This window comes from Chiroxiphia lanceolata, chromosome 4, assembly GCF_009829145.1.
Source record: "Chiroxiphia lanceolata isolate bChiLan1 chromosome 4, bChiLan1.pri, whole genome shotgun sequence".
Lineage (NCBI taxonomy): Eukaryota > Metazoa > Chordata > Aves > Passeriformes > Pipridae > Chiroxiphia > Chiroxiphia lanceolata.
The window spans coordinates 53,261,501-53,276,776 of NC_045640.1; the positions used below are offsets into that span (position 1 = coordinate 53,261,501).

A 15,276-nucleotide genomic window follows, 5' to 3' on the forward strand; every position below is an offset into this window, starting at 1 on the left:
TGCAAAAAGGTATTGTTAAATCTGGACTAGGTCTAAGCCTAATCCTGCTGCAAGACACTAAACATCTTTTAGTACTTTTCCACAGCATAGAGTTTTACTGATGATTTGGAGAAGGATAAATGATTAATGCTGAAGCCGTGGTAAGGAATAAACAGATCTTACTCATACATTATGGAATTGTTGATGTGTGTACTAATTCTGGGAAAACCAGCTAGGAGTATAAACAAGGTATTGAATGTAGACTTGCCTCTTGATCCTAAGACCACTATCACTGGTGATCTTAATTCTCTTGTAAACATTAAGGACACATGGTACTCCTAGGGCAGACAAATGTCCTTAAAAGGGCAACAAAAGGTCTGTACCCATGCCAAAATGGGGTAAGACTACACAATGACTCCTTTGCACTCTCTGAACTCCTTTTTTTTTTTTTTTTAAAGTTCCACCATGCACAAAAATCTGGCTAAATGGATAAAGTTACAGTGCTACCTTCCATCAAATACTCAAAGGTAGCCCAGCTACCATATTGCAGGCTGCATCACTGTGAGAATGATTTTTCTTGCAGAGAAAGACGGAAAGCATGTGTGGAGTAAAAGTAAATTTAAGTGAAAAATAAATTCCTTTTGGAGAGTAAAAAAAAAAAAAAAAAGGGGAAATGGCTAAAGATGTTCTGTACTCCTGGAGGGATTTTGACAATCCTTGAAATATTAGAGGTGTGGGGAGGAACAAGAATCATGAAATCTTTTCTTGGCTTGTAACTGTGAATCTTGTCCTAGTTATGATCATATTGTTTATTTGATTCTTCTAAGAAAAAGGATCTTGCTGCTTATATATTATGTCCTATTACTTTTACAGTGTTCCATCCCCTGCAGTTCTCCCACATGCTCATCCTTGTAAACTGTGATCCATTCTTCAATTTTCTTCTAAAGTAATCTAGTCTTCCTTATTTGCTAAAAATTAAAAGAATAAAAAGTCAGCCAGCAGCCTCCAAAATGCTACTCTTTCTCAGTTCCAATTTATGCCTTCCACTTCCAGGACACTTTTGAGAACATGTAGAGCAGGCAGAAAGAATCCAAGGTCTCCAATAATTAACATACTTACTCCCACTTGCTGTGACTATTGAGACTGTCTGGCAATTCTGTCTTGTCCCCCTCCTGTGTCTGCTCTCTTCCACCCTGTGCCTTCTCTCTTAGTCACTTGATCATTAAAACCTGCTTTTCAAAGCGGTCGTTAAGTGAGCCGGCATTGTTGTTACTCGGAACAGTTCAACTCCAGAGAAATCGATGAGTCCCCGGGCAGGTCTGTTGTGGTCTAACCTTGTCAAAATCAAGTTCTGCCCTTTTTTACCTCCTGTGGTCTGGAGAAGTAGCAGCTTTTAGGGAATGTCAGTCTTGCAGATAGCATGATTGCTGGTACTGCTTTGTTGGGACCAAGAAAACAGAGTTTACCATATCCTGTTTTTCAGGGGTAAGTTATTGTTCCACATTTCAGAACTGGTTCTAATAATCTCAAGACTAAATAATGACTAATATTAGTTATGAAGAGAAAGTATCACTTTTCATCTTCGAGTTCATGTTATTCAGAGGAAGCAAAAGTCTTGGCCATTATCAAGGCAGTATTGTAATCTATGTCTTATCAGACTCTTGAGGAGAGCAAATAGTTCTAGTTCAAAAAAAAAAAAAGAAAAAAGAAAAAAGAGAAAAAAACCTGCTACATTTTATAGAGAATAATGTAGAATATTAAGTTTTTATTAATAGATTACCATCAACTAATTTATGTATGCACATAGAATGAAATGAACTAAGAAACTCCGTTCAAGATACTTTAATCATCCTTGAACACAGAACAACTGAGACATCTAATAACAGAAAGCATTGTTGGGCCACAGCCATGGGTCCATTTATTTGATGTTACCTTTCAAAACATTACTCATCAGAGAAACAATGAATAAAAACGTAGGTCTTGAATTGAAGTGGTAATAAATTAGACAGCTGCAGATAACCTTCAGTGGTCCCTGGCCAAAATAAAGGCTCTCACTATTATCTTTACAGTAGAGTCCTATAGGTGAAAGGGCACAAGGTTTTTCACATAGAGGACTTATTCCCAAGGGGCCTGAGCTGGTTTCTGTAAATCTCTGCAGAACTTCACTTGAAATAAGAGCAGACATAGAATAACTACATCTCTTGGGACAAAACTTAAACTTTTTTTCGGTGTGTTACAAGGAACACACGTTATCCTGGTTAGACTTCAGAAGCAAGGGGAGCCTTTCTTTATTTTTCAAGTTTTGCTTGATGTTGTCTGTGTTGCACACGAGGAAATGCACAGCTGAATTACTAATAATGTCTTCAGACAAAAAAAACCTTAAGGCTGTCAATTTAAACTACTGTGGTAACACAAATCACCCAAGTTACTTTCTAGCATTGAATAGCACGAGCTTTAAGGAGCTAAGGGTCATACTTAAAACAGGATCACATGTTGTCATTGTGGGTGATTTTTATTTTCATAAACTTTTCATCTTCAGCCTTGAGACTGAACATTTTTGTTATTCCATCATTTTTCAGCCTCTGCACAGATAGATGAAACAGAGTACTTCTACGAAAACAAACTAATTATTACTAAACAGTCAAGAATGTTGTTAATTATGTGACTTAAACAAATCACGCTGTTTGTGAAACATAAAGGTCTTTTATAAGATGATAATGATAACTGCAAGTATTACAACTGGCTTTTGAAAAGAACATTAGAATAAACATTTTGGAAGTGATACAGTTTCTCTTTTACAGCTTGACACAGAACTATTCTAGTCCTTCATCTCTGAGTTCATAAGCATTAAATGCATATACAGCTTGGAGCACTTCACAAAACAGAATAAATACATCTCCTCATTTGAATCAATAAAGCTACTTCAGCTAACAAATACTTCATTCTTGTTGAAGCAATCAAAATCTATATAATGTTTGCTTTGATTACTGTACTGGGATAACTTCCCTTGTACATTTGAGCTCTAATTGCCCTGCCACCAAGAGGCCAGGAGAGAAAAGACTGAAAACGCACAACTAGGCTTCCATTACAGGCATTACAACAGATTTTCTCCTATTGTCAGATGCTGGTCAGAAATTTGAGGTTCTCCCTATGAAAGCTTCTTTCTGTGGAGTAAAAAAAATATTATTCAGTTACACATTGGCAGGAGTAAATGCAGTAGAGCAGCTAATGGGGAGAGTTGCACTTCAAATGCACTGTACAACGGAGTAGTTTGTCAAAATTCAAAATGAAAAGGGGAAAAAACCCAAACATACAAATTAAGGTTCTTTGTTTTTGTTGTAGTCGGTTTTCCTCACAAAGTAGATAGAAATGGGAAGGCTGGGGCCATTGCCATGTACTCAAACTCCCATACTTTGCTTAATGTGATATGTTTTCACAAAATAGTTCATGTATGAAACTACAAATATATTGAACTATAAAGCAAATCCGTAACAATTAAAATTATGCATTTTTTTTTTATCTAGAAGACAGATGAATGTTACATAGGTCTGTGTGTAAGTTTGATGTTATTGTAGAGCACCAAAATACTACATTAACAGTTAATTTTGTCAGAAAGTATATTTCTTCATAGAACCTACATCTTCTTATTTTGCCAGACAGTTTCCTTATTCTTCTTTAGTATTTCTTTCTGCATGCTATCAGTTTCCTCCCTTAAGAAGTGGTTTAATAAATTTGTAATTATACTTATTTCAAATGTCACTTTCTGCAAAGTGTATCAGGGAAGAGAATCCATAAAATAATATATAGAGTAAGAGAAACCCAGTGTACATACCTACAGAGAGAATTTGAAACAAAGATCCCAAAAGCAATTATGTTATTATCTCATGGTACCTAAGGCAGGGAGAAAACACAAAGGCAGAGGTGGGCAGTGAGGTAGCATCGGAGAAAGAATTTTTGTGACACTGGTAAAGAAATTTGGAGACATCATACCCTGAACTGGAAAATCAGCAATTAGTACTTGTCAAACAAAAGAGAGAACCAAATTCAGTGGAATCTGATGATCCTGGGGCCAGACTGAGACCTGTCAGTCACATCAGTATTCAACTTAAAGGTAGATATGTAGTTACAATGCTACAAAAAATAATTGTGAGTGGAGAGGGAGAGAGGAATATGTTGTTGTGCAACAGACTGAATATATCAAGTTATTCATGTCCTTCACCTCAGCTGAAGATGGAGACTGATGAAATCTGGTATAGGATGATGCAGCTATCAGGGACAGGCCTAAAAGAGGTTTTTACTCAGATAAAATGCTTAGATAATGAGAAGCCATGGGACTCTGACATGTTCCTAAAACATTCATGACTCATCGATCTATTGCAGAGACTGAGAGCTGTGCAGCCGGGGCCGGAGTCGATGTATCATATCTCCCTCTGCTGGGAGGCACCGCAATCGCTCAGCCGCCTGTCGCCACCGGAGCTGCCTTCAGAAACAGCGAGGGCAACGCTCGCCTCAGGTCCCAACAAATAGGAACTGACAGTAGGTCTCACCTTTTGTATTTTTGCAGTGAATTTCCAGGCAGATAGAGATTAAAATGATCACGTTTTTTGTTTGTTTGTTTGGGGTTTTTTGTTTTTTGTTACAGAATATTTGTAGATGGGAAATGTTTTCATATGGTATCATTCCATTGGAATAAGGAAAATAGTTTGAATACTGGACTTCAAATGCTCATGATGAATTGTGCATGAATGAGCCACAGCTCAGGAGATGTTCAGAGAAAATATTCACCAAACAAATGTGAAGAGAGAATAAATAAATAAGAAATTTGTGATCTGTTTACAGACAATTCATATGAAAGAAAAAGCTCTTTGGCTGCATTATTTGGCTGTAGCTGGAGGACACAGATTTCAAAAATGGGCAAGAAGCCTAAGTCCTGTTGTCATTCAAAATATGATACCCCTGACTACTGAAAGTGAGACTTAAAACACTTTTGAATTTTTAACCTTTCTCCCCTAGGTGAACAAGTCCTGAGCTGAGATTGCAGCATCCTCTTGCAGGAATTACAACAGGATGTTATGCACAATATCTAGCATGTATACAGAGACAGAATTTGGCCCTACCTTTAGTATAATTACTTTAGTTCAAGAAGGTCCACATCAGATATTATGAAAACCCAAGCTCTTAGAAAGAATGGTGAGGACAACAGAGTTGTTAATTGTTAAATTGTTAATTTATTAAACAAATGGGAGCTGTGCACCTCAAATGGCATCAGGAGCAGGACAATATGGTCTTCCATATGGTGATTCAGCACAGTTCTAGAGTGATGGTTGCTATGAGGTGAAACATTGTTTAAACTGCTTAAGTGGGCACTATTAACATATATGCTGACCCATGGACTTGCTAATATAATGTCAAGACTGAAAATTTAGCACATAACTGTAATTCATAAGTAAGAGAGGAAATTTGGAAGATCTGATTCCAGAAATAAGCAGACAAAGTAGTGATTTTGGAAGCGGAAACACAATCAGTTGTTTTATTAGATTTCAGTAGGTATGAAAGAAATTTTCCTCGGACCACAGTTCCACCACAAATAGTTATTCCCAGCATGAAAAAAATGCTCAGAAGTTTTTACTTGAAATGAGGTTGTGTTGCTCTTGAAATGTAAGATATCAAAAGGGTAGTTTCATTTGCTGATACATGGTATAACACACAGCAACCACAGAGGAAGTAATTGCCTATCTAAACCGTGAGAGAAAAATGCAGTACTTGATGGATTGGGGTATGTATGTCAGTGAAGTGAGAGGTTTGTCACACACCTGCTTTTTGGATTGCATAGTGCTGGGCTCTGCCATAAAATAAGAACAGCATGGTAGAGCCTGGGGTAATGGCACAGCCAAAAGCAGGTGTGCATGCCACGTGCCACCGCAAACAGCTAGTGAAGGAGCGTGCAAAATACAGCCCTCTCTCAAATACACCATGCTGCTTTAGGTGTATCTCAGTAGCTGAGAGCATCTTGACTATCATAATCACCTGATGTGTAACCTGAATATGCATCCCTTGTTGATGTTTGTGTTCCTAATGAGTCCTCAGATTGGTTGGACAGAGGTGACGGTATGTGCCAAGAACACAGCGCTCAGTGAGAGGATGGGCTAATGAATCTTACTTGGAATTATCAATGCACAGGAAAGATTCTTTTCCTTGTTCAAACCAGCTTTGCTGAAGTCGTGCATAGCACAGGAGACCTTAGTACCTCTGCTGCAAAGTCATCAATCAAATTTTGGAACTCTTTTCAATGAGTATCAAGGCACTTGAACCAGTTGGAACCAGTTTGATCCAGTTTAGACTGGTTTGAATACGTTGGAACCACTTTGATCCTGTTTTAACTGGCTTGGTCTGGTTTGAATTGGTTTAAAATGCTTTGAACCAGGCAGAACTCTTTTGAATCAGTTTAAACCAGTTGGAAGCAGTTTGAGCCAGTTTGAACTGGTTGGAATCAGGCTTTACCATTTTTGTCTGACTGGATCTGGTTTGATGCAGTATACTGTAGAGGAATACGTTAAGAAACTGTTATATTCCTTTGAGTCAAAGTTACTCCTGAAAACTCTCTATAATCAGCTGCCATTTAAACCACTGTTTTGGAAGGAAATATGTTCTGGGATAACAATGAAGATTGTGACTCTTGGGTACCATGACATTAGAACACCCAGACCTCCAAATTTTCTAGTTCATCTCTCCATAAGGCATAGAATGCCAGCACATAATTCACTCAGATGTGGCAGATGCCCATGTAGTTTTGTACTGTTTTCTTTCCTTTCAGATAAATAATGGGATGATTCAAAAAGTTTGATGCAGATTACCTGGGTCTAAGCATTACAAAATATATTTTACTCTCTGGAATTGTTTTTAATATTAGTCCTTTATTGAAGTATACTACTTCATTAGTGGAGATCAGCCTCTTCTCCCAGGCAACTAGTGACAGGATGAGAGGACATAGCCTCTAGCTGTGCCAAGGGAGGTTCAGGTTGGACGTTAGCAGGAATTTCTTCATGGAAAGGGTTCTTAAACATTGGAATGGACTGCTCAGGGAGGTAGTGGAGTCACTATCATTGGAGGTGTTCAAGAAATGACTGGATGTGGCACTTAGTGCCATGGTCTAGTGGAAAAGGTGGTGATCAGTCAAGGGTTGGACTTGATCTCAGGAGTCTTTTCCAACCTAATTGACTCTGTGATTCTTTGTTTATTACCTGCTGCAACATGGTCCTGAGCTGTGCCACTGTAACACAAGCAAATATAAATTTCCCTTGAGTTCTGTAATTACATTAAGGTTTGTATAAATCATTACAAATGTAGAGAATCCTAAGAAAACATCTAGAGAAAAACCTGGTACCTATACTACTATTCACAATATTAAATATGAAAGCTGATAGGACTTTTCAAATGCAATATACCTTCTCATTGATGGTTTTGCAACTCCAGATGCTTGGGCAAGAAAATGCACTGAAATCAAATTTACCACTACACAAGTTACACAGAAACTTTTTAAATGTTACTCTAGATTTTATAGTCATTTACTGTGGCTATGTAATTTGGATTTGTGATTTCTTGAACTTACCTGGAAACCTAGTGAAGGTGACACCTGTTAGGCTACTTAAGCCACTTTCCAATGCAAACTCTTTGACACTTGATATTTCTGTCCAAGTACAAAAACTGGAGATTAATATTTGCTTCAGATGAGTTTATGAAGGGTATGGAGTGATTTTTAAGGACATTAAAGCTGACAAAAAGATACATTACATGTACTTTTAAGTCACAGACTTTTCTAACAGCTGGAAAATACCTCCCCAGCCAGGTTCTATCAGGGGAAAAAAAAAACAAAAACAAAAACCAAACAACAACTTTTGGAATAAATCCAGGAAATTTGCACTTTCTAATCCCATATCCCTAAATTATATCAGTCCTTTAACTCTGGTGTCAAATATCAAGTTTATTAAGCTGAGATAATAATTCTGTTTATCTCATAAGGAGAAAAATAAAGAGCTCTTGGACAGGCTTGCTCCTGAATAGGCAAAATCCATTGCAGTGGCATTAGGGCTGGCCCAGTCACAGGTGTTGTTTGTTAGAGATATTGGATCACTGAGAAAGCTCAGTGATGCAGACACAGGGAGCATCCCTGGATGCCCTTTCTTACACATAACAGAGCATAAAAAGAGTTGAAAGAATATTTTCCAGAGAAGATCCCTATCTAGTTATTTGTTGCTGTTGCTTCAACCATCTTCTCCAGGTCAAGGTATACCCATTTCCAGTAGAAAAGTGATTGCTGAACACCTCAGGCTGGAGTACCTTTGTTCCTCCATTGTCCACCACACCTTGGGTACTGGAAAAAAGACTTTCTTTCTCCCTAAGCTGAGAGCTTGTGGTCCCTGTGCCATCACTTCTGTCACAGCAGCAATGCTCCCCCTTGCACCTTCTCCAGGGCAGAGAGGCTGACAGGTTGGCAGCCACCAGGGATCCCTGGCAGGGCTGCAGGGACATATTTTGAAATTGGGATGGACTTATTTAATGAGGTCACTGAGCTACTAACTAGAAACTAAGTCTGGAACTATAGGTATTACTCCTGGGAAGCTCCAAAACATCAAAATAAATTAACTCCGATTAATGGAGAAGCAAGCCCTCCCTCTCATCCCTTGTGGCAATAGATGTGCCCGTCAGCTGATGCTGCAATGAATACATCTTCCATGTGTGACATCTTTCAGGGGCCTCTCTCTTGCCTCTGAAAAGTTTCCCCTAGCATAGGGGAAAGAAATACCCCAAAAAAGAGAGATGCTACCAGTTTACGGAGTTACAGCAAAACTGGCAAATGGATATCGTACATGGGGAATGTTCTGTTGACTACCAACCTGAGCCTAAAGGCTAGGGAGTATGGAGCCAGGGATCGCTGTAGGGAATGCCTGCAACCAGAAAAGCTCTTGTTCAGGACTCACATTCCCCTTTGAACATGGTTACAAGTTGAGAGTTTCCTTTTCACCACTTATACAGCCTTAGAATTTACTTGTGGATTTTGGCGGAGCCTTTATATTTCCTAAACTATGCTGTATTGTTCAAAGCTGATGGGACTCACCCCCTTAAAGGATGTAGTACAGGCAGGAGATGCAGAGGTAGAGTGCTCCAGTTGGAGAGTACTGCTAACAGTTACTGGGTAAATCAGCCTGTTGGGCTTGAAACACAGCCTACTTGGGGCACCTTCCAGGCATGCCCAGGTATGCTGCCCAGAACAATAATTGCCCTTTTTTCTTGCTCTGTGCCTACACAAAAAAAAAAAAAAGGCAACAAACAAACAAACAACCACCACCAACAAAAAAACCAAACCAAAGACCCTTTGCTTTCCTATCACACTGCAGCTTTGTGTAAGCTGCTGTGTAGGAGAAAAAAATGCTGCCCCCCAGACCCTGAGATGGGAACAGTCTGGGTAATTCCCTGGGAAGGGCGTTAAAGTCAGGGGGCAGGTGGGACAGAGCCTCCCTGGAGACAGGCAGCTCCCGTGGCCTCCGGGAAACCCTCCTGCAGCATCAGCAAGGGGTAACTGTTTTCTGGTGTGGAAGGGGCGGGGGAGGGGAAGGCAAAGCCAGAGTGACTGGGAAGATCCCAGCCGCGCCTCCGAGGAAAAGAGCGCTCCTGTCTCTCACGCAGCCCGGCTTTGAGGGAACTGCTGGGCTGAAGAAGGCAACCTTCCTTGGAGTACTATGGTGTGGGGAGGGCTGCGGAGCAACAGCCCCTGGCATTGACACACCTGGTGTGTGAGGTGCTGGATCTGCTAATGGCTGCAGACAGGCTGCCTTGGCCCTGCAAAGGGAAGGACAACTTCAAAAAAGAAAAACCCAATGAAAACCCCAAAACAAACGTAAAAGCCCCAACAAAACCCCAAACCATTAAAAAAGAGAAAAAACCCAAGCCCTAGAAAGGAACAGTAAAACCAAATCGAGCCTTGGCTGAACAGCAAACCCGAGGTGTAGGCACTGCTACCCCACTGAGTGAGATCTGGTGAGTACGTGGTGAGAGTAGAGGCCAGGAGACAGCTTTTTAGGGGCGGAAGGGTAAGGTCTGGCAGGGACTGACCCCAGCCTTAAGAGAGAGGCGCTGGAGGACAAACGGCGAGACGTTTCCCAGGGATGGTGGGTTCTCCAACAGCTCTCCTGGCGCTCGCTCTCTCCCCCTGCCCTCTACCCTGCTGCTTGCGGGAGAAGACGGGTGACGCCCGGCCGGCGCGGGGCTCCCCCACCCTGCATTTTATGGCCCCCTAAAGATGTCCCGGTCCTCCAGAGCCCTGTAGGTGCGTGTGTGGGGGTGTCAGGCCCACGGGAACAGTGGGGAAGAAGGAGGCGATGTGGAGGGGTCCGGCTAGCGCAGCCCCGGCTCCCGCCTCTGCTCCCGGCCGTACCGCCGGGGCGGGCTGGGGCGGGGGTGCGAGCGCGTGTTCGTGCGTGTGCGGGGCGCGCACGTGTGTGCACCAGCATCCGCGCGCGAGTGTGCCCGCGGGTGTGCCGCGCAGGGGCGCGGGCGGGGGAGGCGAAAGGGGGCCGGTTCTGCGGCGGGTGGCTCCAGCCTCCCCCGCCCCCTTCCTCTGGGTCCGCTGCTCGCTCCAGCTCGCATTTTATCGCAGGCGGCCGGCGCAGCCCCTTCTCCCCAGCCCCGGCCCCGTCCCCGGCCCCGCCCACCCCCGGGGTGGAGGCAGCAGCGCCGAGCCGCCCGCGGGAGAAAGCAGCGCTCCGCCGGCTCCGCGCCCCTCCGCGGGGCCATGCAGCGCCCACTGTGCCCCCGGTACGAGCGCAGCCCCTCGCCCCGCCGCCCCCCGCGCCCCCTGAGCGCCCCGCCGGGGCTCCGCGCCGCTCCGCGCCCGGCGGTGGGACGGGGCCGGACAGGCGGTTACAGGAAAGCTCCGCGGCTCAGGCGCGGACTGCCCCGCTCTGCCCCGGCCATGGGGAAGGGGCTGGAGGGGACGGCGGCCCGCTGCGGGCTGGGACTGGGATACCCTGCTGCAGACCGTGGTGCTCCCGCCCTGGCCGTCCTGGGGGGCCAGCCGCCCCGGCTCCGCGGCCGCAAGGTAAGGCGATGGATGGTGGATTGATGGGTGGATAAGGGTCGGGGCGTCCCTCCGCGTGCGGGCTAGATATGCGAATTTATCCCTGTACTTCCCCCCCCCCCCATGTTTGTATGTGCAAACAGTGCATGTCCCCCCGCATGCACGACCCCGCCGGGGTCCGGCTTCACCTGGCCGAGTCGGTTCAGCCGGTGCTTAGCCTGGCCGGGACAGGCGTTTCCCTGCACTCTGTCCTCAAGTGGGGCACGGGGAGCGGAGGGGGAAGTTGGGGCCGAAGGAGCCCCGCCGACAGCGCTCCGGGGCGGGAGAGCGGCGCCGGTGCGCGCTGGAGGGCTGGGCAAGGTGCGTGGGAAAGGCAGGTGCGGGGCGGGTATCCCGCGGCAGCGGCGCAGCCGTGCCCCGGGGCTCTGCATCCGACGGTCATTCTTGAACCCCTCATCGCCCCCACGCCCTCCTCTTCCTGCCTAGAACATGATATACCCGAAGGGAGTTACCATGTTTCTGTGTTTATGTTTTGGGATTTTGTTTCCCCTCCCGTGTCGGGGATTCTGGAGTACATCTAGATCTGCTTTCCCTGTGGCCCTTGTATAATCCCTCTTCCAAGTGACAATGTCCTGATTCTCGTGCGTGTTTAGAGATGTTTGAGAGCAGCACAAAGAACCCTGTCTCAGTGTGGCACCCACCCGGCAGACAGCCACAGCAGGAGGCTTTTCTCCTGCGAGCTGATGCTGGACAAACTTTCTCGGTGCTTTTCTTCTTTCTTCCCAGAAGTTAGACTTAATGTGGAAATGTGTTGCTTTTGTGGTGGACTGGAGAGAGAAAAGGTTGTTGCTGTATGTGGGCAGAGCTGCATACGGCAAGGATGTGTGGGTTTGCTAAAGGACTTGGACATCTCAGTTATACGGCTAACAAGAGAAAAGGGATTTTAAGAAGCTGTTTGGTTTTGGGTTTTCTTTGTCCATATATGTAACCAAGAAGTAATAATACGCACCAGAGTTTTGATTTAGACTTGCTAGCATAATGCAAGTGTAAGAATGCTTGGGTTTTCCCCACATCATTTCTGTGGAGAGGCACTTGTGAAAACTGCACAGATCTGACTCTGTGCTCTCACCTAGCCATTACAAAGTGCACTCTTCTGTGTAGCCTTTCTGACAGGAGAGCAGTGGCAGTACTGGTTGCTTTGTGTCTCAGTGCCCCTGGCAGGCTTTTGGGAGCTGTAGGCTTGCTGCTGGTGGGCTGGATGCACTGAAAATCATGTCTGTGCATGGAACGGTGTTAATCCATTTCCTACGGATACTTACTCCATCCTCAGAGTCACATCCTCTTGCTCATACCAGGCATTTATCTCATAGGAAGATCAGAAATCTGGTCATAAAAGGGGGTAGCAGAGAATGAAAGTACAAAAATGTCCTATGCATTGTGCCACGTTTCATCTGTGTCTTACATACTGTTCCCTTTCCCTGGTTGGTTTCATGTTCAAGATAGGACAGGTTTGATGTTTTGTATTTAAAGCTTTTAATAGTACCATGTGCATGTAGACCTAGATGTCAGTACATATCAGTCTGTGTAGATGGGGGGTGTTGAAGAACATCCGTTCAGATAGTTGGACCTGGAGTGGAAAGGAGCCTGCCTGCTCTGCTAGCAGGATATGGGAGGTTGCATGACAGATGGCCTGAGTGGGGAAGAGAGGACCCCCTGCGTTGGGCTGTTTCAGAGTGCTCATCTCAGTGCCACAGGGCATACCTCACACTCTCGGGTGGTTTTCTCCTTTCCACACTTATCCTCCGTAACACAACGCTCTGTGCCAGAAATGCCATGAGGGGAGAGGAGCCAGGCCCCTTGTGCCTGCACTGCAGAGGGCAACTCATGTGTGGGACCTGTAACAGGACACAGGTGTGCTCACCTACCCAGAAAGGGACAGAGAGCTCTTCAGCAACACTTCCCAATGTGCAACGTGTGATAAACTTCCGCAACACAGTGGAAAATCCAGGGAATGTTGGAGGGATATAGCTATTTGTCTTGGGCTTGTTTTTCCATGTTTACTTTTATTTATATTTTCCATTTGCTAGGACCAGGCACAGAATTTGGGTGCAGGTTTGGCATTTTTCCCAGAGCTGAGGGATTTTCTGCTTGGAGTGTGCAGTGGGGATCTTCATATATGTGTGTATGTGGTGCTTCAGCGAGGCAATGAATCAACAGTTTAACTATGCCCTCTTCAGGAAGTTTCCTCATCATATAGCACTGGGCAAAGTTTTCCCTCTGTTTTATTTATATGTTTAAAAACATATATGTTTCATCTCCATTCCCGAACTATCTTTATCTTTTGAAGCAGGCTAAGAAAGCTATGGGCATTGCTGGGACTTCTGCTTTCATGCTTTCCTTTTCATTGCCGGGTGGAAAATGAATTTTTTAACTGAGTAGTTGGCTGACCAACCCCCCACGCTCCCTGGCAGATTCATATCACTGCATCCCTTGTCCTCCTGTGAGCTTCTCAGCAGACCTAAATACGCTTTTTGTTTATTATTCTTGTCTGAAGCTAAGTATTTTTCGGCTGTTATCAGGAGAGAACAGGAAATGGCCACAATGATAGAGACAACCTTAATTCTCAAAGTGGTGTGAATGAGGCCAGAGCGATTATCAAGCCAGAATCAACTCTGGTCTGGCATGTCACTGCATTCACTATGCCTCTATGATGAGCTACATCAGAATGAGAATTTAAATGTCTCAAACTGTGCCCATGCCTGGCATTTCAGTGCCATCTCCATAAGGGCAACTTTTCCTTTGGCTCTTCAGTCAGCAGAGACTAGGTTTCAGCTGTTGTGCTTTCCTACCCTGCCCCACTTCCCACCTCTCAAAGTGTTACCCAGTTATAATGTGGCTCTCACCTTTTTGGTGTATAGGTGGGACAAAAGGGAGAGTCAGGCTATCTATCCGTAGTGACCAGCATGGTTCAGACAGCTTTCTGGGTTAATAACAGTGGTGTAAAAGATGGATAGAAAAGCTAAAGGGACTACGTATTAATGAGGTTGTGTTTCATTTGTTCCTGTACAATAAAAGAGTGCATTTTTTTATGCTTAACCCCTCAAACCTAATTAAATCAAAGTGACAATTTAAAAAGAAAACTGTAAAGGAGCCATATGTGCAGAATTTTTCTTGCCCAGCATAGTCTGTATTAGCAACAGCAGCAGTTTGAAACTGCTTAGTGTGGAAAAAGTGAAATATAACATGTGAATGTACTAACCTTTTGGGGACGCGTTTCCTAATTAAATACCTAACACGTCTTGTTGAAGAAAGGGGGGGGAAGGACTTAATTATCTTGATGCATCAGTAGATCTCTTGTATTTGATCATGTGGGTGTAATAGTATTTGTATTAATAAAGCAAGAGCCAAGTAGTATTTTGTTGTGTATGAATAAGGCCCTTTGAAACATTAATCTGTTTTAAAGCGATGTACTGTGGCAGATTTCGGTGATGTTGACAAGTTTGAGCTGGCTGTGGCGGTCTGCGTTGGTCCTGAGTAGCATTTTAGTACGGCAGTACTCGTTGCTGAAAGCAAAGCAGACACAAGGTTTCCTTTGCTGACTGAGGTGCAGTTTAAGCAGGATTAAAATTAAGTGGATGGATCTGTCTGCAGAGGGTGATTCCTCCCTGGGAACATGGGAGTCAGAATCTGGGCTCTTCTTCCTCTGGCTCCAGGCTCTAGCAGTTGGTTGCAATAGTTATGGAAAAAGTATATACATCACATCCTTCTGATGGCTCTTCAGCATTGCTGTCAGTGTCATCTATTCCTTTGTACAGTAAGAATGCCAGACATTTCCACAGTTGTTGTGCATGTTTGCACTTAATCATTTTACATGGATCACTCACTACACAACTTCATTTTCTTCGGTAACGGTCTCAAACCCCAGTTGTTCACTATATTTTGGGACTAGCTTTGTATGTGACATCCAAATTCAGAAACAGGAAACGGCATTAACCAAACGAAAAATATTTTCCTAATTTAATTTTCCAAATACAGTACATCTGAAAACAGGAATACAGCTCTGTGCCAAGGCCAGGCAAATCACTTCCATAGCTGGTCTGTGCAGTAAGAGAGGAGAAAATGTGGATTATATTTATTAGATATTTTCAGGTAAATATCTTTATTTTATGCAAATTGAAGAGAGGTCTTTTGAGGCAGAGTCTGACCAGTTCAATTGAATAAGG

At 43.9% G+C, this 15,276-nt stretch overlaps 1 protein-coding gene and 1 long non-coding RNA gene across 2 annotated transcripts in view; both read left to right on the plus strand.

Annotated features, from left to right (window-relative positions):
- Window positions 1-1,030: 1,030 nt before the first annotated feature.
- LOC116786426 lies at window positions 1,031-4,582 on the plus strand. Its single transcript, XR_004356921.1, has 2 exons — window positions 1,031-1,109; window positions 4,360-4,582. It is a non-coding gene; the product is annotated as an uncharacterized LOC116786426 (long non-coding RNA).
- A 4,264-nt stretch (window positions 4,583-8,846) lies between these two features.
- Window positions 8,847-15,276, plus strand: part of UNC5C (unc-5 netrin receptor C) — a 257,765-nt gene continuing 251,335 nt past the window's right edge. Inside the window, exons 1-2 of the mRNA XM_032686686.1 lie at window positions 8,847-8,913; window positions 10,325-11,074. Coding sequence (XP_032542577.1) covers window positions 8,847-8,913; window positions 10,325-11,074 — 817 coding nt within the window. The remainder of the gene's footprint in view (window positions 8,914-10,324; window positions 11,075-15,276) is intronic.